General features: G+C 40.4%; 1 protein-coding gene across 1 annotated transcript in view; it reads left to right on the top strand.

The window, feature by feature from the left end:
- The first annotated feature begins 1943 nt into the window (after positions 1 to 1943).
- LOC132820378 (phosphatidylinositol 3,4,5-trisphosphate 5-phosphatase 2-like) overlaps positions 1944 to 25636 on the top strand; it is a 145194-nt gene continuing 121501 nt past the window's right edge. The window contains exons 1-2 of the mRNA XM_060832448.1: positions 1944 to 2038; positions 16075 to 16253. Of these exons, the coding sequence (XP_060688431.1) occupies positions 16111 to 16253 (143 nt within the window). The 5' untranslated portion in view covers positions 1944 to 2038; positions 16075 to 16110. The remainder of the gene's footprint in view (positions 2039 to 16074; positions 16254 to 25636) is intronic.

The following is a 25636-nucleotide window of genomic DNA, read 5'->3' as shown; positions in this document are numbered from 1 at the left end:
AAAGATGCTCTGCTCAGGTCACACATCCAGTTCATGGGCTGGAACAGGCTGTATCTCCAGGTTCTTCACTTACTTTCATAACATTCACTTACTTTGACCAAACTGTATGCTCACAGCATCCCTGCCTTGTGTTGCCTTGCCTTGTCTTTTTGCAAAGTAAAATCCAAAATAATTGCGGATGCTGGAAGTCAGGAACAAAAAGTTAAATTACTGGGAAAGCTCAGCAGCATCTGTGGACAGAATGCAGAATTAAGGTTTTGGTTCCGGTAATACTTCCCTGGTTCTGAGGAAGGATCGCTGGATGAAACGTTAACTCTGATTTCACTCCACAGATGCTGTCTGACCCGATGAGCTTTTCCAGCAATTTCCATTTTTGTCCTTGGCTTTTTGCACTTTGCTGTCTGAGTTAGATGTACCAGGCTCAAATTACTTCTGTTTCTCCTTGCCATTTAGTGCAGACACAAAACCACAGGGAAAGGAGCAAGTAGAGGTTGATGGTAAAGCAAAGCTGAACCTTATTGCAAACATTTTATTGATGGAAAAATCTCAAGGAGATTAAGGAATGGTGGTTGAGTTTGGTGGCAGTTTAGAGGTGTCTATTGAGGGGATTTAGGATTCCTGCAGTGACTTGTCTCTGTTGTGGAATAGTGTTATTGACAGGGATTGTATTGGATGGCAGTGGGAGTCTTTAGATGTGTGAGCTTGCTGGGCGAATTTTCTCTCTGACTGAAAGTGAGTAACAGTGTCATCTGCCTTAAAGGCTGGGAAATGTTCAAGTGAAACATGGTTAGATTAGGACCCAGCCTTTCTGCTTCTCACTGAGAGACCTGGCAACTCATTCAATGATGTTACAGACAACCTGCTACAAAAAAGCCTTACTTTTATACAATAGAATATTTTCCTAAACAACAGCGTTATGACACATGAAGTTGAACCATGTAAAAATCTTGCAACTAGTGCCTACTTCCTGTTCGTCACATTTCCTATCATCTGACTGTAAAAATGTTCTCTCATATAAACTCTTCTTAGATTTCAGTCTGCCAACACTAGATGGAGTTACTGCTTCCCCCAAATCAAAACTAGAGTAGCCAATCCCTCCAAATACTATTGTAGATATTTGACAAAGGGTCAGTTAGACTCAAAACGTCTGCTCTTTTCTCTCCTTACAGATGCTGATGACCTGCTGAGATTTTCCAGCATTTTCTCTTTTGATTAACTCAATATTGTTTACTTTTAATATCTCCATTTGCCTTCAGTTAAGCATTTTTTTTCAAAGCAATGATTAAATATTTTCCATTGTCATGGGACAGCTTTGTAACATGTATATATATTTGTTCTGCTGAATTGTTTCTGTCTTAAACAATTGTTTACTCATATTTTGGTCCACATTTCCCGACTGGAGTTCCAATGTGCCAAAGGGTATAGACTGCCGACCAACCCCTCTGCTCCCCTTCCCCTCTCATCAGTTCTAGAATTTGCCACTTTGTTTGTATTGCCTTTAGCCTACTCTATTTCCCATTCTGCACCTCCTTAGTCATTCACCTGTCAGCAAGACCATTTTTCTCCAGTGCAAACAAGAAACGTCCCTTTCTGTTAGCCAATCTCAAGGTTCCTCCTTTGTACTATTAAATGTCAGGACCCTAATCACTTAAATATGTGCAGTGCAAATTGACTTATTTCTTATTTATAAAATTAACTTGGGAGGTCAAGCACTGCAAATTTAATAGTTTTTATTAGAGATCACAAGATCTTGCAATTCAACACAGGAATGACACATATCCCCTTTCAAAGCTCACCTCTACTTATATTGGTTTTCTCACACCAAGGAGGTGATTGCTGATCACTGCCACTGAGGAGTCCCACCACTGGAGGGCCTGTGTGACACACAGGACTGCTAGTGAACAACATGCATTGCAGGCATGCGGGAAAGCTCATGATTGAAGCAACAGGACAGACAGACGAGGCTATCTCCTCAGAAGCTGCAGCGACAGAGGAGTTGTCCAAAGCCTAAACACCAAGCAAGCAACAGGGCAAAAGGGTAAGTGTATGGCTTCATCACAAAGAGTGCTGTTCAGTGAAACTCTCGCTTCATACATTTGCTTTTAGATAAAGGACATGAAAGAATGGAAAGTATTATTTATGTTCAAGCTAGGTTTAATGAATATGCTTCACATAAGACTTTTAACATCAGATGGTTGTAAGACTGACTCTTGTGTTTCTGTTTGGTTGGATTCTTAGAATAAAACAGTTTCTGTTTGAAGTAGATAACATTGTAGAGATAAATATCAGACATGTTGCACTCTGAAAGTAACAAAGACGTTCGCCTCAGTTGTCCACCATGTTGATCAATACCGATTGTTCTTCTGCGTCAGGGTATGGATGGTGTGTGACATGCTTTGTTGTGGGTTACTAGTGTTTGGGAAAGAATATTGAGTTGCTACACTTTTGTCTTTTGGATTTAATAAAGAATGCTTTAATGGTTAGTGCTCAGCCTCTCACCAAGTAGCCATTTGGTGAAGTGCAATTTTACATCCAGTGTTCTTTCACTTTGACAACAATTATTAAATTCGTATCAGTTTCATATTTTTCCACGATTGCTTTCTGATTCAGCTATTTCATTGTTTGGCATTTAATTTTGCTAGATTTTGGAGATTCTCACTTTTCAAAAAAATATTTTGATTGCCAGTTTGAATGTGACCTAATGAAAACTGACCGTGGTATTTTGTGACTCTGTGTAAAACAGATAATGCAGAATTTTCATTGACTTCAATGGAAGTATAAAATTGGGAGCGATGTAACATGGGCTGCTAAATCCCCCGTCAGCAGTTTGCCACGGTTGTATGACATTGAGATCTATCTCATTGGGATTCCCCATTGATTCTTCAAGATTATCAAGTTTAAACTGCAAAATAGAGAGTCCCAGATTCCACACTCCTGGTTGATGTTGAGTTAGCTGATTGCAATCGTGGTCGTGACAGGGATACTATAATTGGTCTACACAGGTTTGAAGTGGAAGAAAAATGAACTGCCAAGATTAAAAGCAGACCTGAGGGGCTGAATGGTCTTCCTCATTGTACGATTCCATAATTAATATCATTGACACTGCCCCTCCAACTTACTAGATGATGCCCATACATGGAAAGTATCTATGATACTCTCTGCTTGACAATTGGTTACTTATATCGAACATGATAAATGGTTACTCAGGTAAGTGGAAATACACACAAATCAATCAGCATTAATGGATGTTTTAAGGAGCAGAGAGAATTGCAAAGGATAAACAATAATCCTTCTTTGATTGTTTGTTAAGGATCATATCAAGAGTGCAACAGCTTTCACTTAATTGTTGATAATACATGAACACACACTGTAATGGCGACCTTTAAACCCTACACAACATTCAGCACCAATAGTCAGAAATTAATGCCAGTGGGAAATATGTTACTTCAACCTGTTCAATTCAGAGTGTTTTTGACCCCTTGATTATTGAGTTTCACAAATTCTGAAATAGTTAGGATGCACACCATGGATGGTTCTGTCACCACTTGATTTATATATTTGACAGCCTGGTTGATATCTTCCATTTCTGCAGTCCTGTGTTAAAGAGTCAGATAGTCACACAGCACGGAAACAGACCTTTCAGCTCAGCTTGTCCATGAAGACCAGGTTTCCTAAACTGAGCTAGTCCCATTTGCCTGCATTTGGCCCATATCCCTCCAAACCCTTCCTATCCACCTACAAATGTCATTTGAATGTTGTAATTGTACTCACCTTTCCTACCCCTGTCTGGCAGCTCGTTTCATATCCTCACTAACCTCTTTGTGAAAAGGTTACCCCTCAGGTCACTATTTGCCTGTTACATCCTTTTCCTCTCACCTTAAACCTGTGCACTCTATTTTTGGATACTCCAACGCTGGAGAAAATACCTTGGCTATTCACTTTTTGTATGCCCGACTATAAACCTCTATAAAGTCACATCTCAACCTCCAGCACTCCAGGCGAGACTATCCAGAGAAATCGTGAACGAAGTGGTAAAACGATGGGATTGAAGTTCTGGGCAAGGCAATATTAAAGCAGACAAGTTGATGTATTTGGAGCCATTCATGACAGGTTGCTATAACCTTTGTGGCAAAATATTGTCACAGCAATTTCATCACATGAGACCCTTCCCAGTATGCTTTTACTTGCTGGTACGGTCGAACTAAAAACAAGTGGAGAAAGGGAAAGCAACTACAGGTATAGTTCAACAAGGGAAAGGAAGCACTCTGGCAGGGCAGTTAGAGAGGATGATGAGCAGACAGAGGGGTTCGAGTCTTTCACACACATGGTCTTAGTGGTGAAATTGGCTGAGAGGAATATCCAGACTTTGAAATCTGCTGTTGAAGTAAACAGATCATTTTTTCAATTTACGAGTCCTTTATGTTACATATTATTATCAATGTTTCAAATAAATTTAATCCACAGTAAAAAGCTTAGCCTTAATTGCATCCTTTCCTGCCTTCTGCTTAAACAGACCAATAGCGAAAAATCAAATAATTGGAATTGTAATTATTTATCTTTCAGACTCTGCTTGAACAGTCTCTTTCATATTGTTCTTTAATATATTTTATAATAGATATTTCATAGAAAGTTATTTTATTGTCCTGTTCACCTGATAATGGCTCTGAGAGTACTTTGTCAATCAAATGCCCAACACTTGGGTAGCCTAATGTGCCTTTAGTATTAGACTATAAATCTTCCATTTGTTTTGAGGTTGTGTATCAGATGCCTTGATTGTTCACTTGACATTTTAATTACTAATTTTATAATCAGGTTTCAGAGCATAAAATCAGAAGAGTAGGAACAGAAGTCGGCCATTTACCCCATCAATTTCACTCCACCATTCAATGACATCATGGTGGATCTGAAAATCCTCAATTCTGCTTCCTTGCTGTTGTCCATAACTTTGATTCCTTTACTGATTGCAAATTTGTTTCTCTCTGCCTTAAAGATACTTAAAGGCTCACCTTCAATACTCCTCTCCAGCAAGTAATGCCAGATTCTCCACCCTCTGAGAGAAAAAAAATGTCCTCCTCATATCTGTCTTACACCTTACTTCTGACAGAAGTCACCTGATGAAGGAACAGCGCTCCAAAGGCCTGTGATTTCAAATAAACCCATTGGACTATAACCTGGTGTCGTGTGACTTCTGAATTTGTCCACCCCAGTCCAACACTGGCACCTTCACATCATCCTTATTCTGATATTATGTATCCTGCTTGTAGAGTCTTCCATAAAAGGAAGCAACCTCTTGTTATCTTCCCTGCCAAGGCCCCTACAATTAATACATATTTCAATGAGGTGACCTCACAATCTCCTAAACTCCAATGAGTAAAGGCCCAACTTGCTCAACTATTTGTCATAAGGCAGACCTGCCATTTCCAAGTTCAATCAGTGACAATGCTGTCACTTTAATAAGGTTATATTGCCCTTGGGTTTTTTTTAAGAGAGGTTGTCAAGGCAGAGGTGCGGAAATGTCTGGAAAGACTCTAGGTTAACAATGGCAGGGGAGTGGCCAGATCTCCCAATTCTTTTTCTCTATTTTGGCTTAGTTGTAGCAGAAAAGCTGCAGAAAAGCAGAAAACATGCTCCAACAGATGATTCTTGACTGGCTTCTGTCTCTGAAATCAGTCCTGCCTGTAAGAACCTGTGTTTGAATTGACCTTTCCCAAGGGATGTTACTGGAATAGGAACAGCTCCAAGCCAACTGCAGCGATTCAAGAAGGCAGTTCACCACCTCCTATCAAGGGCAAATAGAGATGGGCTACCAATGCTGGCCAACCGGTAATGCCCAAATCCCACAAATGAATGAAAAGAAAATTTAAAATTAAGTTGCTGTTTTGGGTCGGTTGAATTTTCCAATAGTTAAGCTATTCTAGATTTCATTTTCTTTTGTTCGTTTTTCAACTGTTTTGCTTTGTTTAAAGCCGAGTGGTTAGGCCAGTTGCATCACACCCTGAATATCCACCTCACATCTGCCTTTAAAATAAGAAAAGTTAGGGTCTTCTTAAAAATATTTTGAGGGGGGTCTGGCTTGGTCAACAACAGATCTAATGAGCCTACTCCAGACTGCCTCAATATCAGTGCATCTTTCCTTAGATAAAGGGAGTAAAACTGTTCACAGTATTCCATCTGTGACCTTGCATAATTTTAGCAAGACTTCCCTTTGTACACCATTCCCTTCGAAATAAAGAACAACAGCCCATTTTCCCTCCCTATTACCTGCTGGTCTTTTTGTGATGGAATCCCCAAACCTTTTGTGCTGCAGCTTTTCTATTCTTCCTGCCAAAATGCACAATCTCACATTTTCCCATAATATGTTCCATCTGCAAAAATTTTCCACACTCACTTCATCTTTCTATATTCTGCTGGAGAATCTATATGCCATCTGCACTACTTGCCTTCCCATTTTCTTTTATGCCTTCCAAAAACATAGCTATAATACATTCACTTCCATCATACAAGTCATTAATATGTATTGTAAATAACTGTGGCCCCAGCACTAACAACTGCGGCATTCCAATAGTACTGTGTTGCCATCCTGAGAATTCTCCTTTTATCCTAACTCTGTCTTATATTAGTTAGTCAATCCTCCATTCAAGCTAATTTACTACCCTAACACCATGTACTTTCATCTTATTAAGTAGCATTATGTGTGGTGCCTTAACAAATACATTTTTTGAAATCCAGATGTAATACATCTACTGGATATCCTTTATCTATCCCACTTGATACCTCCTCAAAGATCTGTAATAATTTGTCAGGCATGATTTCCCTGTAATCATACACATACAGCATACAGACTTTGCTTGATTATGCTGTGTTTCTAAATGCTCGGCTATTAAATCCTTTGAAGATCAGTTTAATACATATCCAATGACAGATAATAAGCCAACTGGCCTATAGTTACTTGTTTATGTCTCTCTCTCTCTTTTTTAATAAGAGTATTAAATTGTTGCTTGGTTGTGGTCTTTCAAGGTTGTTTGCTTTATGCATTTAGAAACAGTCTGAGATGCAGCTCACTCTTGTCTATGTAAAACAGGACAGCTCTATTTATAAAGGGTAAAGCAAAAAACTGCCAATGCTGCAGATCGGAGACAAAAACAGAATTTACTGGTGAATCTCAACTGCTCTGATAGCATCTGTAGGTTGGAAACAGAGTTTATGTTTTGAGTCCAATGATTCTTCATCGGAACCCTTCAGAAGAGTGGCTGGATTCAAAATGCCGATTCTGCTTTCTTCTCACATTTATAAAGGAAATGGATGGACTTGTGCATTTGGGGTTATCTCAATGTCATGATAGTCAATCACATTGAGCTCATTGAACAAAATAATTGTGGAACATAGCTCAAAAGCTCCTGGAAGTAATGAGTTCTCATGTCCGTGTAGGCAGTCAGTGAAAGATTAATTATGTGAGACTTGTGTCTGATGGATATTGAGGAAGTTAGCTGCTTGTCTATTGAAAAAGCAGGTTGATAGTGCACAAACATGTCCTTAAAGATTAAAGACAAATGTAGAGTGAATCGTAATAAAAATAGAAAGTACTGAGATACTCATTTGATCTGACATCATCTAGACAAAAAGAGTTAATATTTGGAATCCAATATGGTTCTTTTGCAAGAGCTAAAAAAAATGGAGATATCATCTTTGCTGGTGACACAAAAGTTGGTGAAGTTGTGGATAGTGTGGGTGGCTGGTGACCAGTGGTGTTCCACAGGGATCGGTTCTGGGACCTCTGCTCTTTGTGATTTTTAAAAATGACTTGGATGAAGGAGTGGATGGATAAGTTAGTAAATTTTACAATGACACGAAGATTGGTGGAGTGGTGGGTTCTGTGGAGGACTGTTGTAGTTTGCAACAGGACATTGCAGGATGCAGAGTTGGACTGATAGGTAGCAGATGGAGTTCAACCTGGAAAAGTGTGAAGTGATTCATTTTGGAAGGTTGAATTTAAATGCAGAATACTGGGTTAAAGGCAGGATTTTTGGCAGTGTGGAGAAACAGAGACAACAGTATATGGGCTTTCATTAGCGGGGGGACTGAGTTTAAGAGCTGCAAGGTTATGCTGCAGCTCTATAGAGTCCTGGTTAGACCATAGTTGGAATATTGTATTCGGTTCTGGTTGCCTCATTATAGGAAAGATGTGGAAGCTTTAGAAAGGGGGCAGAAGGGGTTTACCAGGATGCTGCCTGGACTGGAGGGCATGTATTATGAAGAAAGTTTGAGGGAGCTAGGGCTTTTCTCATTGGAGCAAAGGTGGATGAGAAGGTGACTTGATAGAGGAGTACAAGTTGTTGAGAGTCATAGATGGAGTGGATAGCCAGAGACATTTTCCTTGGGCAGAATTATCTATCACATGGAGACATAATTTGAAGATACATGGAGGAAGGTTTAGGGAAGATGTCAGAGGCAGGTTCTTTACTCAGAGAGTGGTGGGTACATGAAATGCACTGGCAGCAGTGGTAATAGAGTCAGAGACATCAGGGACATTTAAGCAACTCTTGAATAGGCACATGGAAGTTAGTACAATGAAGAGTATGTAGGTTAGTCTGACCTTAGAATTTGATAAAAAAAAACGGCACATCATTGAGGGCCAAAGGCCCTGTACTGTGCTGCACTGTTCCATGTTATATATTCTATGTTTTCCCATGTTATATTTGTTTTAATTTAATGGTCTATCAGTGTTGGATAGAATAGGGAATATAGCATAATGTACATCTTAGTATGTTCGTTATATTATTTTGGCAATTCTATGTTTTCCCATGTTATATTTGTTTTAATTTAATGGTCTATCAGTGTTGGATAGAATAGGGAATATAGCATAATGTACATCTTAGTATGTTCGTTATATTATTTTGGCAATTCATGTTCTAATTCTCTTGCCCTAGACCATTCTACTACTGGAAACAGTCTGTTTTTAGTCTGAAGGAGATGAACTAACAATGCACACATGAACTACCCTGGACACTTTACAGTTCTAATTTCAAATAATTGGCAGAAGGACACATTCCAAAGTTTCTCAGGGTGATTTAATCACAATGAATTATGAAGAGCCTGATTAGGAAAGAATAAGGAAGACTGTTGCCTAGAAGAGAGGCCAATATCTTGGACCATTGATTTAAAGTAGTTGGTGGAAGGATTTTACAGAATTGAGGAGTAACATTTCACCCAAAGTGTGGTGGAGGTCTGGACTCAAAGATTAAAATGGTGGTAGAGGCAGAAACTCTCACTATTTTAAATATTAGAAATGCCATAACCTTTAGGTTTAAAAGCCAAGAGGTAGATGGCACTTTTTTTTTAGTTGACACAAAAAATGATGGGCTAAATAACCTCTTATGCTGTGAATCCCTATGATTGGATACTTTATTGCCACAGTTGTATGTTATTATATCCATCAATGATGTGTGCACTGCCTTTTTATTTAAACAACCTAAATTTGTGTTGGTGTCTTGCTGACCAGGATGGAAAAGATAAAGAATATGGTTTGATCAACATCACAATGCACTGTTTTTTTTCCACTGTGCAAAGTCCGAAGCTTGTTATGTCTATGCTTTGCCAGACTACTGTTTGCAAACTCTGACCGTACTTTCTGTAAGGTTGCAGAATTACATAAATATGGCAAATATTATTCAAGCAATCTAAACTCATCCGTCCAAAAGATGTCGAAGGGCTGCAATCATAGTTTCCCTTTGCTTATTGAATAGTTCCAGGGCTCTTGTTTCTATATTCTATCTGAAAGTCCAGATAAATTGGTCACTTTTTAATTGCAGAAAACTCATAACTAAAGTCGTAGGATTGTTCGTTATGAGTTTAAAATTGTTCTTGTTCTCTGCTCTCCCAATTCAGCCCGTAGCCATTTTGCAGATCTACCCTTTCCATCTCATCTCCATTGTTTGATACCTGTTTGTCCCTCAGAGTGTAAAACCTAGTTCTTTCCATTATTTTCCCATGAATCAGATCTTTGATACTTGGGATAAACCCTGTCGCTTTTCTCAGAGATGCATCATGTATGTTCATTTTTCTCCGTGGTTTTGTGATCAGACGTAACACTTAAGATTGAATTTGACCAGAGGACTATACAGCTTGAACATTCAGGAGAGAATGAAGTTATTATTCAAAAAGAAAAACTGTGCAAGGTTACAGGGAGAAGGTAGGATTAGTTCACAAAGCCAGCATACATACAACAGGCCAAATGGACTCCTACTGTGCTGCAATGATTCTGTAATTTTGTCTGGCTCATGCTACGTACTGGATGACCTTCACCTCACACTAATCACAGGAATGTTCAAGGACCTTTCCTTGCTCTGGTTGTGTGAGTCTTACATGGATTGAACTGTGGCACCTGGATTTAACTCTGTCTAATAGTTAAAGAGTTAAAAGATATAACGAAACTAGAACCAGGCTACATAATGAAAGTGGAAGCAGGTCTTTGTGATGGAGAGATTAGGTGGAATTTAAAGAGAGGCTGTGAGGCATGTCATTTGTCATTACAGGCACTGATGTATCCACTGAGAATTTCTAGATGTCGCATGGGGATTAGTTCCCGAATTGACAGTGGGAATCCTATCACTGGGATTCTTGAATTCTCATGGATATTTATTCCCAGGACTTGCCCCAGTGTGATGGAGAACGTGTCCTAAGAGCTCCCACTCAGTCAGACATCAATAGCTGTCCATTAAGGATAATACGACCGGCACCGGTGCCCACTGCTGGTAATTCACTTCTGCCTGGAATCACTGGAGAAAGTTAAGTGAGAGCAGGGTGGGGCCCGTGAGAGAGGGTCACCAGCAGTAAAGGGGAGGAGGTAGGGCAAGGTGAGAGCATGGGATCTGAGGAAGTGGCTTTCAAATGCCTGTCGCTTAATAAGTCCCCCTCTTCTGATACTGGTTCCCTCATTCAAGCCTTTTATTAGCCCCACAAATCTGTCAGCAAAGCTGATGGGGTCCCAGGGTGATCTCAGTACTTAGTGAATCCACCCTGTTAGTCAATGGTTGAGTGCCACAAGAGTTGCTGTCACAGACTTAATCAGAGTGAAGCAGGAATGCAATGCGATCACCTCTGTATTGATCATTCAGACAACACTCTCCTACACATTCTGAAACAGAGGGGGCACTGATCTCTGCCCAACAGCATTGAATACATTCTGGCATTCATCACTTTTGCAGAGTAAGAGATTTAATTAGGTGACACCATTTCTTATTAAACAGATGCTCATTCAAAATGGGATATGAACTTGGATTCTTAAGGCTAAAGGGATCAAAGGGTATGAGATTAAAACAGGAATAGGATACTGAGTTAGATAATCAACTATGATAATGTTGAACGGCAGCATGGTTTGATGGGCTGAATCGCCTCCTTCTGTCCTTTTTTTGATTTGCTGAGCAGACAATGTACGAGTGACAAACTCCAGGCCGAGTCAGCCTTAGGAGTGGAAATGATTACCATATAATATTACAGCCAGTAGCATATTCTAAAAAAAAGGCCAGAACCTTTATAGGATTAAAACATGATACGTCCCAGATTGGAATTCACTTGGCTCATTGTGTTTGTGCTGGCTCTGTGAAAGAGCCACTGAATTAACCGCATGGCCCTGTTCTTTCCCCACATTCCTGCAAATGTTTCCTTTTCTATTGAATTCTCATTTGCCAATAGCTCTTTAATCAGTCCCACCATCCTTTCACACAATGCATTCCAGGTCATAACAACACAGCGCATGAAAAAATTATCTCCTTCTCTCATCCTTTCACCAACCATTTTAAACATGTCCTCTGACTACCGACTAACCTGTCAATGAAAACAGTTTCTTCTTATTTACCCAACAACATACCTTTACATATTTTGAACTCTCTATTGAGCCTTTTGCTTTCTTTAGTTTAAGGAGAACAATCCCACCTTTTCCAGTCTCGAATGTAAATAAAGGCCCTCATCCCTATTCTAGTCTCATAAAAAATTTGTGTGCACTCTCCAAGACCTGGTTATTTATCCTAAAGTGTGGTGCTTGAACAAAGAACTCTAGCTGAGATCTCATTTGTGTTTTATAAAATTTGCATATCATTTCCTTGCTCTGTATTCCACCCCGATGCTTATAAAGCCAAGGCTCTTATATCAGTCCTCTACAAGTCAATTTATTTTCCCCACTCTTCAGTCTTTCTTTCCAAACACTGCACTGCATCTCTCTGTACTAAAATTCATTGAAATGTTCCCATCTATTTCACTTGTCTGTTTTTTTTCAAAACATTGAGTAACCTGAGTGAACAGTGAAAGTTTGAGGGGCTGGATCATATGGGGTGCCACAGTCCATACTTTTGTGTTGGGTTGCCAACTGTGTTTGGATGTATTCATGGACGTTTAATCACTTGACCTACCTTCATGCTCCCAGCTATTAGTTGATGATTATAAACATCTTTGCCAACTTTAAGTATATTTAAGTTGTCATTGGACAAGCATATGAACATACATGGAATAGTGTAGGTTAGATGGGCTTCAGATTGGTATGACAGGTCGGTGCAACATCGAGGGCCAAAGGGCCTGTACTGTGCTGTAATGTTCTATGTTCTATATATCCCTGTGACACGCTATTTTGCTCCATCAATTGGAAAGCAAAATTTCTCATTACACACAAGGCATGAACATTAACTGCAGACCAAGCAGTTTCTTTGTTCCCACCAATATCCAATATCATTTGCCTGGTAAAGAGAAATGTTCTAAGAGAATGACAAAAAAAAAATTAATGTTGCCATGACCTTTTTAAATACACTTATGGGATGTGGGCTTCCTTGCTGAAAAATGCATTGGTGGAAAAACGCAGCAGGTGAAGCAGCACCCAAGGAGCAGGAGAATCGATGTTTCGGGCATAAGCCCTTCTTCAGGAATGTGGGCTTCCTTGGCCAAACCCAGCCATAGTTGCCCTGGAGAAGGTGTTAGTGAGCTGCCTTCTTGAACCACGGTGATGCCTGTGCTGTGGGTAGACCCATAATGCCATTAGGGAGGGAATTCCAGGATTTTGAACCAATGAAATTGAAGGAATAGTGATATCTTTCCAAGTCTTTCTCCACAGTCTCACAGACCAATGTCCTGAAGGTTGATTTTCAATTCCTGGAGACTCCAGGTTGGCACCTCTACTCCCAAGGCCACCTCACAATCCTGTAAATGGCCTCCCACCCAGGTAATCCTGACAGCGGAGCTCATTGCTTTTAGACAAGACTTCCAGTATTAAATTATCAATCAGGTAGCTGGCAGCTTTGAAGTGTTAACAGAGCAAGCTGGGAGAGGTTTACTACAGAAAGCATCACCTTGATAAGGAGGCCAGGTAAAACTATCATCAAGGATGAAATAGTAAGACCTCTAAGTAGAAATTGTCCCATTGGGCAGACGCAGCTTAGGTTAATGAAGGGCAGGTCGTGCTTGACTAATTTTACTGGAATTCTATGAAGATATTATGAATGTGGAGAACAATGGGGACTGATGTGGTGTATCTGGATTTCCTGATTTTTGCTGCACAAAAAGCTGCTGCATAAGGTAAAGGTGCACGATGGTATGCGCAATGTATTAGCTTGGATAGAAGATTAGCTATATAACAGGAAGCAAAGAGTGCGGATAAAACAGTGTTTTTCTGGCTGGCAATCAGTAACTACTGGTGTGCCTAATGATTATAAATGTGAACCTCCATTTTGGTTTGTATAACAGTAAAAAAGATTATTATTTGAATGGTGAAAAATTGTAGCATTCTGGTATGCAGAGGGATCTGGGAGTCCTAGTCCATGAATTGCTGAAGGTTGGTCTGCAGGTACAACAGGTAATTAAGAAGGCCAATGGAACTTTGTCCTTCATTGCTAAAGAGATTGAGTTTAAAAGCAGGGAGGTTATGTTGCAGCTGTACAGGGTGTTGGTGAGGCCATACCCGGAGTACTGTGTGCAGTTTTGATCTCCTTACTTGAGAAAGGATGTACTGGCAGGAGACAGAGTGCAGAGAGGTTCACTAGATTCATTCCGGAGTCAAGGGGATTGGTTTATGAGGAGAGCCCGAGTAGACTGGGATTATATTCATTGGAATTTAGAAAAATGAAGGGTATCTTATAAAAACACATAAAATAATGAAGGGAATAGTTAAAATAGAAGTAGGGAGGTAGTTTCCACTGGCAGGTGAAACTAGAACAAGGGGGCACAAACTCAAACTAAGGGGCCCATAGGTGCCGACCGGACCTTCCAGTCACCTCCCATTATAATTCCCCTTCCCACTCCCTTTCCGACATGACCATCTTTGACCCCCTCGATTGCCACAATGAACCAAACCACAAATTGGGGGAACAACACTTCATCTTCCACCTGTGCAGTCTACAGCCTGGAGGACTCAACATTGAGTTCTCCAATTTCAAATAAACTCCCTTCCCTTCTTCCAACTCCCTTCCCAGCCCCTCCTCATCCATTCCAATCCTCCCAACCACCAACTGGATTCATTCCTCCCATCAACCAACCAGGTCATACCCTCTACCTGTCTTCACTGATTCCCCACCTCACTAACCTGGGTCCCCTCACTACCTTTATCTGAGCTCCCCCTTACACCCACCCCCAGCCCTGAAGAAGGGTGAAACCTGAAACATCAACTTCTCCACCTCCTGATGCTTCCTGCCTTGCTGTGTTCTTCCAGCCCCCTGCTTTCTACCTTGGACTCCAGCATTTGCAGTTTATTTTTGTCTCTAACAAAAATAAGGATGAGCAGATTTAGCACTGAATTGAGCTGTAACTTCTTGCCCCAAAGAGTTGTGAATCCCTGCTCAGTAAAGTGGTTGAGGTTTCCTCATTGCATGTTTTTAAAGCTTAGATAGATCATTTTTGAACAGTCAAGGAATTATGGGTTATGGTGAGAGGGCAAGTAAGTGGAGCTGATGCCACAAGAAGATCAGCCATGATCTTATTGAATGACAGAACAGGCTTGAAGGGCCGGATGGCCTACTGCTGATCCTGGTTCTTATGTTCTTACATTCCTACTTTCTTCAGACTAAACCATTCTGACACCATAATCGTTTGTGGTGTTTACATCAATTCAACCAAATATTAAGCTTTTCAGTCTCTCTCAAACCCAGATACAACATGTACCAGAGGGGAAGACCTGAAATATTTGGTTTCTGTCACACTTTCACTTAATCTACATTCCCTACAATTGATGGAGGCATTAAAATTTAACCTAAGTGCAGTATATATTTTCCTTTGATTTTTCATGAGTCATTTTTCTGGATCCCAGCATTCAAAGACAAGAAAGAGTGCTGAGAGCAGGTAGATGTTGGAGATTGATGCTTGCTCCTTTTGGATCAAGGGGACTGCCAATGAGAAAGTAAGTTGAAAATGCCAATCTTGGCCAATCACAGGAGTAAGGGGTTGGAGGTCATTGAGAAACATGGAAAACAGGAACAGGAGGAGGCCATTTGATCCTTCCTCATTACTGGAGGCTGATGGCCCAACTGGGGTTGGAAGGGAAAGAGGAAGATCAGTGGCCAATTCTTTATAAGTTGACTTTTCATGAGGTGATGCACAACCAAGGGTCCGACATTGGATCATGAAGTCAAATATAATTCACAGGAAAGTTAGAGGGAAAGACTTGCATTTATATAGCACCCATCACAATCGAGTGCTGGCCCAAAGTGTCATATAGCCAATGAAGTACTGTTGTAGTAAATTCACCTCCATTATGTAACAAAATTGCGCACCAATTTGCACACAAATAACTATTTGGAAGTAACCAGCCAATCCATCCCAGTAATGTTGGTTGATGAATAAATATTAGCTGAGACACCAGGGAGAATTCCATTGCTGTTCTTTGAAACTGTGATATGGGACTTTTTGCATCTATCAGAAAGAGAAGAAAGTCATCCTCAACTCTACAACAGTAAACTCGATTTTGTCCTCAAATTGTCTACCTATAACCTTCTTACTCTGCAACAACAGTGCTATCATGTGAACCATAATGACAGCACCAGTTTACAACTATTTACACACGTTCATTAACATCTTGCTGATGGCTTTTTTCTTTCCTTCCAGGGTTTCGCTGATTGGTTTGTATTGGGTGTGGTCAGAATGGCTACAGCAGGTCCACCATGGTATCACTTGGACATTAGCCGAGCTCAAGCTGAGGAACTGCTCGCCAAAGCTGGAATGGATGGGAGCTTCCTGGTGAGAGGCAGCGAGTCAGTGGTTGGAGCGTATGCACTTTGTCTGCTGTGAGTATTACTGAGCCTATTGGTGAAAGTACTAATGGTGATACAGGAAACTTCCAAAACAAATATTCTGATGTCTTGGCATCCCCACTTTGGATTTAGCATGTGAGGATTGGTGATGTTCATGTGGGGCTGATGAGTTGACCTCTGTTGTCTTTAGTTTATTTTGAAGTATGAGACTAAGGAAAAGCAAACTAGAAATGCAGGAGGAACCTTTAACTGAAAGAATGGTTTGGGTGATGAGACAAGAGATCTTTGTGGGTTTCGAGAACAAACTGAATACAATTTGCCAACAAATGGAGAAACATCAGGTGATCACTTTGGATGGATGGGATTGAAGAGGTCATGTCTACAATTGTTACTCAAGTTGTTGGAGTAGAAACTTGAGATGAGAAAATTGATTGGATATTTATTTATTCATTCAATGGATGTCAATTTTACAGTTTGGGCCAAACTGTAGCAGTATACTGGCGATCTGAACAGCTGCAGCCTATGTGGCATCATATTCCCACATTTTTCTTTAAAAACAGATGCAGTGAATAGATGTAATAATGTGAATAATTTATCAGTTAACAATTAGTGATTGTGCAGTGTAAATGCCATTCAGTTGATTGAGCAACACAGGGTGGCCTGGTGACTCAGTGGTTAGCACTGCTGCCTCACAGCGCCAGGGACCTGGGTTCAATCCCAACCTTGGGTGACTGTCTGTGTAGAGTTTGCACATTTCCCTGTGTCTGTGTGGGTTTCCTCTTGGTGCTCTGGTTTCTTCCTACAATCCAAAATGTGCAGGTCAGGTGAATTGGCTATGCTAAATTGTCTCTCGTAGTGATAGGTGCATTAGTTGTTCATCCCCAAATGCCCTGGATGATGTAGTGGTGAGCTCCCCTAGAGCAGAATCTTTGGTTTCCTTTGCGTGCTCCGCTCGGTGGTCAAAAAGTGCAGAGACACCCAAACTCTCTCTTCAGGATATCTTCTTCCTATCAGCAGTTGAGAGGATACTTCTGGGTCTTTCTCCACAATCCAGGAGAGAGAGAGAGAGAGGTTTCAGTGGTATGAGTTAACATGGGAGAGGGGGGTTTACAATGTGTCAGAAGCTCAGCAGAGGTGTCCCCTTGCTGACAGCTCCTTGCCCATTGCCCATGCCTTCAATCAGCTACTGAGTGTGTTTTATTGACACATCCCTCCCTCCTCTCTCAGGCAATGTGCTCCACATTGTTTGGTCAGTCATGCAGACCACTTATCATTAGACCCGCCTGGAGCTGGGTTACTCCCAGCAATGGCAGGAAGACATCATTAAGTAACAACTTAGAGATGACGTAAGAGACCATTTACAGGTCTCAATCAGCATTGAGCTGGAAGGGAATCTACTCAGAATGTAATTCTAGTAAAATCAAAATGGTAGTGTGGTTCAGGCACACCCTCCCATACCATCTCATGAAACTGCTTTCTCACCTCCAGCTATGCCACCACTGGGAGCTCAAGATTCAAGACGCCCTTCCTTTACATTCAGCAGTATGTCCTTTACCCAGCATGCCCCTAGCTTTCAAAATTATTGCCTTTTATGTGTTCCACTTTCATAGGGAGAGGGGTTTTCAGGTGTGTTGTAAGGGTGGCACAGTGGTCCAGTGGTTAGCAGTGCTGCCTCACAAAACCAGGAACCCGGGTTTGTTCCTACCCTCGGGCACCTGTCTGTTTGGAGCTTCCATGTTACCCTCATGTCTGCATAGGTTTCCTTCGGATGTTCCAGTTTCCTTCCAGAGTCAAAAGATGTGCAAGTTCGGTGTATTGGCCATGCTAAAGTGTCCAGAGATATGAGGCTAGGTGGATTAGCCATGGAAAATGTAGGGATAGGGCTGGGTCTGGGTGGGATACTCTTTATGGGGGTGGTGGTGGTTCAATGTGCTGAATGGTCTGCTTTCATACTGTAGGGATTCTCTGATCTTTCTTTCAATACCTCATCTTCGCACTTTTGAAATCAATTTATTTTCAATCATTCACACAGTGCAGATGTTGCTGATAGAGCATTTATTCAAATCTTGTTGTGGTTGCAACAGATTGCAATACTGGACAAGAAATGTTCTAGGTGAAACATTGTTTGATAGAATTTAATGGAATTTTGCAGTTGGTTATTGTGGTGGTTAGGTTGAACATGCATGAAATTGCAAATGTTCTTTAACAAAAGGACAGTCTATTGCATAAAAGAAAAATAGTAAATTTATACTACTTTTTTATTTAGTATTTATGAAAATGATGGATTGGAAGATCTTAACACTTGTATCAAAACAGAGTTTCAATCTGCTTCCAAGGAATATCCTTTCACAGGTGCTCTATCCCAGAGAGATAGCACTCCTATCTGCTACCTTTATTTTCTTGGTTGATTGACTATTTCCAGTTCTCCTCCTTGGAATGATGAGGTAGCTTTACAATTTGAAATTCCTATTCAAACTCTCATAACTTGGAGTCTTCTCCAACTAAATCCCTTCAATTACAGTGACTGATCTCCTGAAATAGAAACTTGATTCTTCTGCTATGACTGAGGAAGATTCTCTTCTAAACTGAACTCCTGAGTCATCCACAACAAGCTTTCTTGGACTCTTCATGTGGATGGACTGGTTACAAAGACCCAACAACATCTCTTCTTCCTCAGGTAGCTGAGGAAATTTGGCCTGATGGTGAATATCCTTGCCAACTTTTATGGGTGCGCCATCGAAAGCATTCTGCCTGGATGTATCACTATCTGGTTATGTAACTGTGCCATTCAAGATCGGAGACGATTACAGAGTGTGGTGAACTCTGCCCAGACAATCACCAAAGCTGACCTCTCATCTATAGAATCCATCTACCAGGCCCGCTGTCAAGGAAAGGCCATCAGCATTTTCAAAGATTCATCCCACCCTGGAAATGTTTTTCTACAACCTCTACCATTGGAGAGAAGGTACAGAAGCCTGAACTGGTTTCATAACAGTTTCTACCCCGCTGTTGTTAGAATACTGAATGGACTCACAAACTCTTAACATTCGTCTGTACCTGTGTTTTTGTTTTTGCCGGTTTACCTGTTATTTACTATCTATGCTACTTAACTCTTGATCAGCCTGTATTGCTCACTAGACAAAGCTTTTCACTGTGCCTCAGTACACGTGACAATAAATTCAATTCAATTCAATTCAACTCAATGCAATTCATTTTAATTTAATTCAGTTCAGAACCAAAGTCAAAACTAACCTAATAGTCCCGATCTGTTCTCTTCATTGCAAATGCAGCAAAGTAAACATTCCATAAATTAAGACCACATGCATCCAACTGAGCACTTAATATGCTTTCTTGGAAATAAAGTATTTAGGCCACTGTTCCACAAGACTTTCTGACCTGTTTAAAAAAGCAGTTACCTTTACAGAACTGAAACCAAAATCCATCCATCTTTTAAATAATAGATTCCCAATGGTCACATACATTATACACATTTATTACAATCCCTAATTGTACCTGCAAAGTTGGTGGTGAGCTAAAGTCTTAACAACTGAGTGGTTTGCTATGCCATGTCAAGGGACAATTGATGGTCATTAATCCCTGATTGTGAACGTAAACCCTGGAGTCACAGAACAACCACACCAAGTAAGGGTAGCAGATATCATTCATTGAAAAGAGACAAGAGAATCAGACAAGCTTTTGTAAATATCTGATAGCTTTTTTTCTTTATTCATTCAGAAGATGAGGGTCTCACTGGCTAGGCAGCATTTAATACCCATCCCATGGCAGTTAAGAGTCAACCACATTGCTGAGGGTTTGGAGTCACATGAAGGCCAGACCGGGAAAGGATGTCAGTTTCCTTCCCTCAAGGACATTAGTGAACCAAATGGGGTTTTTCCAGACATTCAGCAATGGAGTCATGGTCATCATTAGATCCTTAATTACAGATATTTATTGAATTCAAAATCCACCATCTGCCATGACGTGATTCAAGCCTGGGTTCCCAGAACATTATCTGGGTCTCTGGATTAACAGTCCAACAAAAATACTTTAAGACCATCACCTTCCCGTTAAATACTCACCATTACTGATAATAGTATTTTATTAACATTGTGGTAAATTTAAGCTCATGACTCTACTCTAAGCCTCTAGATGACCAGGACCATAACACAACTTATAGAATCATGGAGCCACACAGCACAGAAACAAACCTTTTTGTCCAACCAGTCCATGCTGAACATCAGCCCAAACTAAACTAGTCCTATCTGCCTGCTCCTGGACCATATCCCACTAAATCTTTCCTATTGATGTTCTTATCCGAATGTCTTTTTAACATAATTGTACCTAAATCCACCACTTCCTCACAAAGTTCATTCCACACATAAAACATCCTCTGCATAAAAAGAAATTCCCTCTCATGTCTTTTTAAAATCTCTCTCATCTCACCTTAAAAATGTGGTACCTGGTCTTGAAACTCCCCCATTCTAAAAAAAAGACAACTACCATTAACTCTATCTATACTTGTCATTATCTTAAAAATTTCTATAAGTAGGCACGGTGTTCAGTGGTTATGGTTAAGGTGCTCATGGTCCTTTAGGATGGCACAGTGGTGCAGTTGATTCATGTTTCATCATGTAGTTTAGGATTCATGCTTGTGCTGTTGTACACAAAAGGCTCTGGACTTAGAAACTGAAGGAAGAACACAACACGGTGGCACAGTGGTTAGCACTGCTGCCTCACAGCACCAGAGACCAGGGTTCGATTCCAGCCTTGAGCAACTGTCTGTGTGGAGTTTGCACGTTCTCCCTGTGTCTGCGTGGGTTTTCTCCAGGTGGTCGCGTTTCCTCCCACAGTCCAAAGATGTGAGTTTCGGTAGATTGGCCATGCTAAATTGCCCATTGTGTTCGGTGCATTAGTCAGAGGGAAATAGGTCCGGGTGGGTTACTCTTCGGAGGGTCAGTGTGGACTTATTGGGCCAAAGGGTTGGGAATCTTAAAAAAAAACTGCTCTCGGCTATTATCTCCATTTGGGATACAAACTGCACATAGTGTTTGCCATTGTTATTTCCTTATTTATTTACGTTGTCCTTGATAGTGACTAGCTAAGGCAGCCCTGACTATGTTCTCCTACATTATTTCAAATTTTTCATCATAATATTCCACAATCTATCAGCAGCAGTTTCACTGTTTTAGATTACTTACAGTGTGGAAACAGGCCCTTCGGCCAAACAAGTCCACACCGACCCGCCGGAGCGCAACCCACCCATTCCGCTACATTTACCCCTTTACCCAACACTACAGGCAATTTAGCATGGCCAATTCACCTGGCCTGCACATCTCTGGACTGTGGGAGGAAACCCACGCAGACACGGGGAGAATGTGCAAACTCCACACAGTCAGTCGCCTGAGTCGGGAATTGAGCCCGGGTCTCTTGTGCTGAGAGGCAGCAGTGCTAACCACTGTGTCACTGTGCCATGTTCTTCCTTCAGTTTCTAAGTCCAGAGCCTTTTGTGTACAACAGCACAAGCACGAGTCCTAAACTACATGATGAAACATGAATCAACTGCATCTTTGTGTATTTTAATGATATAATGAACATACAATTAGCAATCAGCATCAGCTCACTTAGATCATCATTCTATAAGACGTCGGAACACAAGGAGGAGATTCAGCCCATCAAGTTCACTCCACCATTCAATGAGGTCGTGGCTGATCTGATAATCCTCTAGTCCACGTTCCTCATTTTTCCCCATCGCCCTTAATTTCCTTACCATTTGACTTTTCCACTTTGAATATGGCACAATGACCCTGCCTCAACAGCCCTCTGCAGTAAAGAATTCCAGAGATTCAATTTCCTCTGAGATAAGAAATTCCTCCTCACGTCTGCCTTAAATGAGTTACCCCTTATTCTGAGACTATGCCTTCTGGTCCTAGACTCTTCCAAAAGAGGAAACAACCTTGCTGCATATACCCTTTCATGTCCCTTTAGAATCCCTTAAGACCATATTTTAACAGTCTTATAAACTATCTCAAACCCCGAGTCTTGGCTATTTCACCCTCCTCCAAAAGGCTTTCTGTTCCTGTCATCACAGTCCCTTCAGTTCAGCATGCCATCATCTGCAGGTGTCAATTGTGGTAGTTTATCATATTATTTTTCAACCCCCTTGCATACCACACCCTTTGCAATTCTAGGGTCTGTGCTTTGCCTGGATTTTTTAAAGTTTCAAGTTGAAGAAAGACTTAGCTGTTGGAAATCCACATTTCCTAGTCTCAATTATGATTCTGAATTCTTCTGCCATTACAGTGTGGCCCTAAGTTGTAGCCTGAGCTGAGATCAGCTACGCACAGTGCAAAGATCGAAACTGAGTAATCAAGCCCTTAACTTGTTTTAAGGAGTTTTTGCAAAGTTGAGCTGAACTACATTAATAATTATTTGATTTAATCCTCTCAAACAGTAACAGCAATGGTCAGATTAGAGTCGTAGAGCTAGACAGCATGGAAACAAACTCTTTGGTCTAAGTTGTCCATGTCGACTAAGTTTTCCAAAGTAAGTGAGTCCCCTTTGTCTGCATTTGGTCCATATCCCTCTAAACCTTTCTTATTCATATGCCTATCCAAATGTCTTTTAAATGTTGTAACTGTATCGGACTCCATCAACTCTTCAGGTAGTTCATTTCACACAAAAACCACCCTCTGTGTGAAAACATTTTATTTTTTGCAAACTCACGAAAATAAGACAAGTCTTTCTAATTTCCCATATTTGTTGTGGTCAAAAGTTTTTTTTTTGGATGCAAGCACCAGTTGCTGCTGCTGGGAAATTGAGAGTTACAGGAAATCCAAAGAAATATTTTCTTTGGGAAATTGTAAACTGTAAGTCCCGCTATCTAACCAGAGTAGTAATTGTGCATGCTGTACAGTATTTTTCTCAGTGGAGACAGTACACCAACACAGTTTTGAACACTCAATGGTATTGAACATTGACTGCTTTTTGGGCCTAATACTTCCTGTATATAACAGAGATTGTCAGCGATGATAACACTTTGCATTTCCTCAAACAATTGTCAGCAACAGCTTCTAACTGTTGATCAGTTCCTTTTTATCACTAATTTGAATAAACCTCAAGCAGGCACAATTTTTTCATTCTCCCCAATAACAATAATCAATTCAAGCTTGTCAAATGCATTATGTAATCATTGTAGAAATTTTAATTGCGATCCAAGCTGTTGCATTGGGAAACCAGAGCAGTCCACCTGTGCTCAGTAAGATTCCAAAGACTGCACATCGACAAGCAGAAATATTAACCTATACAACTGGAAAACTCTTTACTTAGAATAGTATCTTTGGACTTTTACATTGATGAGACATGGCTTCAGTATATTTCATCTGAAAGACAGCATCTCCAACAACTTTCAAGCTTCAATATAAGTCTAGATCGAGATGTGAAAGTGCTCTTAACTAAGCTGTGGGGATTGTTTAGAGTACAAAGGAAGTCAAACGACTGCAAGTATTTCACTCACAGTTGAATGGAAAGGATGTGGTCATTTTAAAATGTGTTGAATGTTGCTTCCATTTAACTGTTTCCACGCTGGCACCTAGAATTGGTATGTCTTTGCTAAAAGTTTCCATTTCTCTTGCAATTGGTTAGTACTGTCATAAGAATCATTTACTCAGTAATTGGTATTTTAGATCGGCATTAAAAACATACAGGCAAGAGATTATTTATTTAGATTATGTTTTCAGATTATTTATTTACATTAAAACATAAATTGAATGCACAAATTGCATTCTTGCAAATGATACAGTTCCTCAGTATTTTTGTACTTTTTTTTGTCTCTTAACTGACAAGATTAAAGTAAAATTAAAGTGAGAGGCATAGATCAAAGCAACTTCGACATTGCAATTTAAAGACAAGTCTGGCTTTTTGTCTTGGAAGTACTTTGCATTTGGTTTAAATTACAGTTGAGCTGATCTCTCAAACCGCAGTCATATTGTGTTGGAAGAGAATGGAGAGTAAATGATATCAAATTGACTTGCAACTGAATTAGAAGCACAAGATTAAATCAATGTTTAGCACACTTGGTGGAGATCTCAGATAGCTTTTTCAGATGCTGTGTTTTTATTTAAAACACAAGTTCAGATCTGAAGCAAGAAAGGGTGGAGTGCACAGAACATTGACAAGGCAATTTCGGCCAACTTTGTCTTGCTGTTCTCCTTGGATTTACAAACAGCAATGATATAATTTAACTGGTTAACTTACCATAAACCAGTTAGTGACATAATCATAATTTTAGCCGAATCCTTTTTACAACCATTAAAAGTTTTTTGTTCCATTGCAGCTATAATAGTTGCAATAGTACAAAGATATCATGAGTCACAGATTTGATAACATGGCAGCTGAATTATTTGAATAGACTGCAGTTCTGAGAACTTGACCAAACCCATCCTCATGAATAGAATGATGCTCCTTTAATGGATAAGATCATAAGACCATAAGACATAGGAGCAGACATTTGGCCATTCAGTCCATCAAGTCCGCTCCGTCATTCAATCATGGCTGATAATCATTTCTCAAACCCATTCTCCAACTTTCTGCCCATGACCTTTCATCCCTTTGACAATCAATAATCTATCTACCTCCATCTTAATTATACTCAATGACCTGGCCTCCACAGCCTTCTGCGGCAGTGAATTCCATAGATTCACCATTGTCTGGCTGAAGAAGTTTCTTTTCGTCTCTGTTTTAAAGGGTTTTCCCATACTCTAAGGTTGTGCCCTCAGGCTTAATCTCTCCTTCTAATGGAAATATCTTCCCAATGTCCACTCTGTCCAGGCTGTTCAATATTCTGCAAGTTTCAATTATACACCTTCTAATCCTTCTAAATTCCATCAAATATAGATCCAGAGTCCTCAACCATTCCTCATATGTTAAGCCTTTCATTGCTGGAACCCTTCTTATGAACCTCCTCTGGACCTGTTCCAGGGCCAATACATGCTTCCTGAGATATGGGGCCCAAAATTGCTAACAGTACTCCCAATGCAGTCTGACCAGAACCTTACAGAGCCTCAGTAGACTATCCCTGCTTTTATATTCTAGTCATCTCAAAATAAATGCTAACAGTGTATTTGCCTTGCTAACTGTCAACTCAATTGGCAAGTTTACCTGAGAGAAACCTAGACTAGGATTCCCAAGTCCCTTTGCACTTCATTTTTCTGAATTTTCTCCCCATTTAGGAAATATTCCACGCCTTGATTCTTCCTATCAAACTGCATTACCTCACACTTTCCCACATTGTACTCCATCTGCCACTTTTTTGCCCCAATTTCCGAACATATTCAAATCTTTCTTCAGCCTCCCCACCTCCTCAATACTACCTCTCCCTCTGCTGTCTTTGTATCATCTGCAAACTTTACAAGAATGAC

The sequence above is a fragment of the Hemiscyllium ocellatum genome, chromosome 11 (genome assembly GCF_020745735.1).
Source record: "Hemiscyllium ocellatum isolate sHemOce1 chromosome 11, sHemOce1.pat.X.cur, whole genome shotgun sequence".
Lineage (NCBI taxonomy): Eukaryota > Metazoa > Chordata > Chondrichthyes > Orectolobiformes > Hemiscylliidae > Hemiscyllium > Hemiscyllium ocellatum.
The sequence above is the reverse complement of the archived record's forward strand: the minus strand, read 5'-3'. Positions and strand labels throughout refer to the sequence as shown.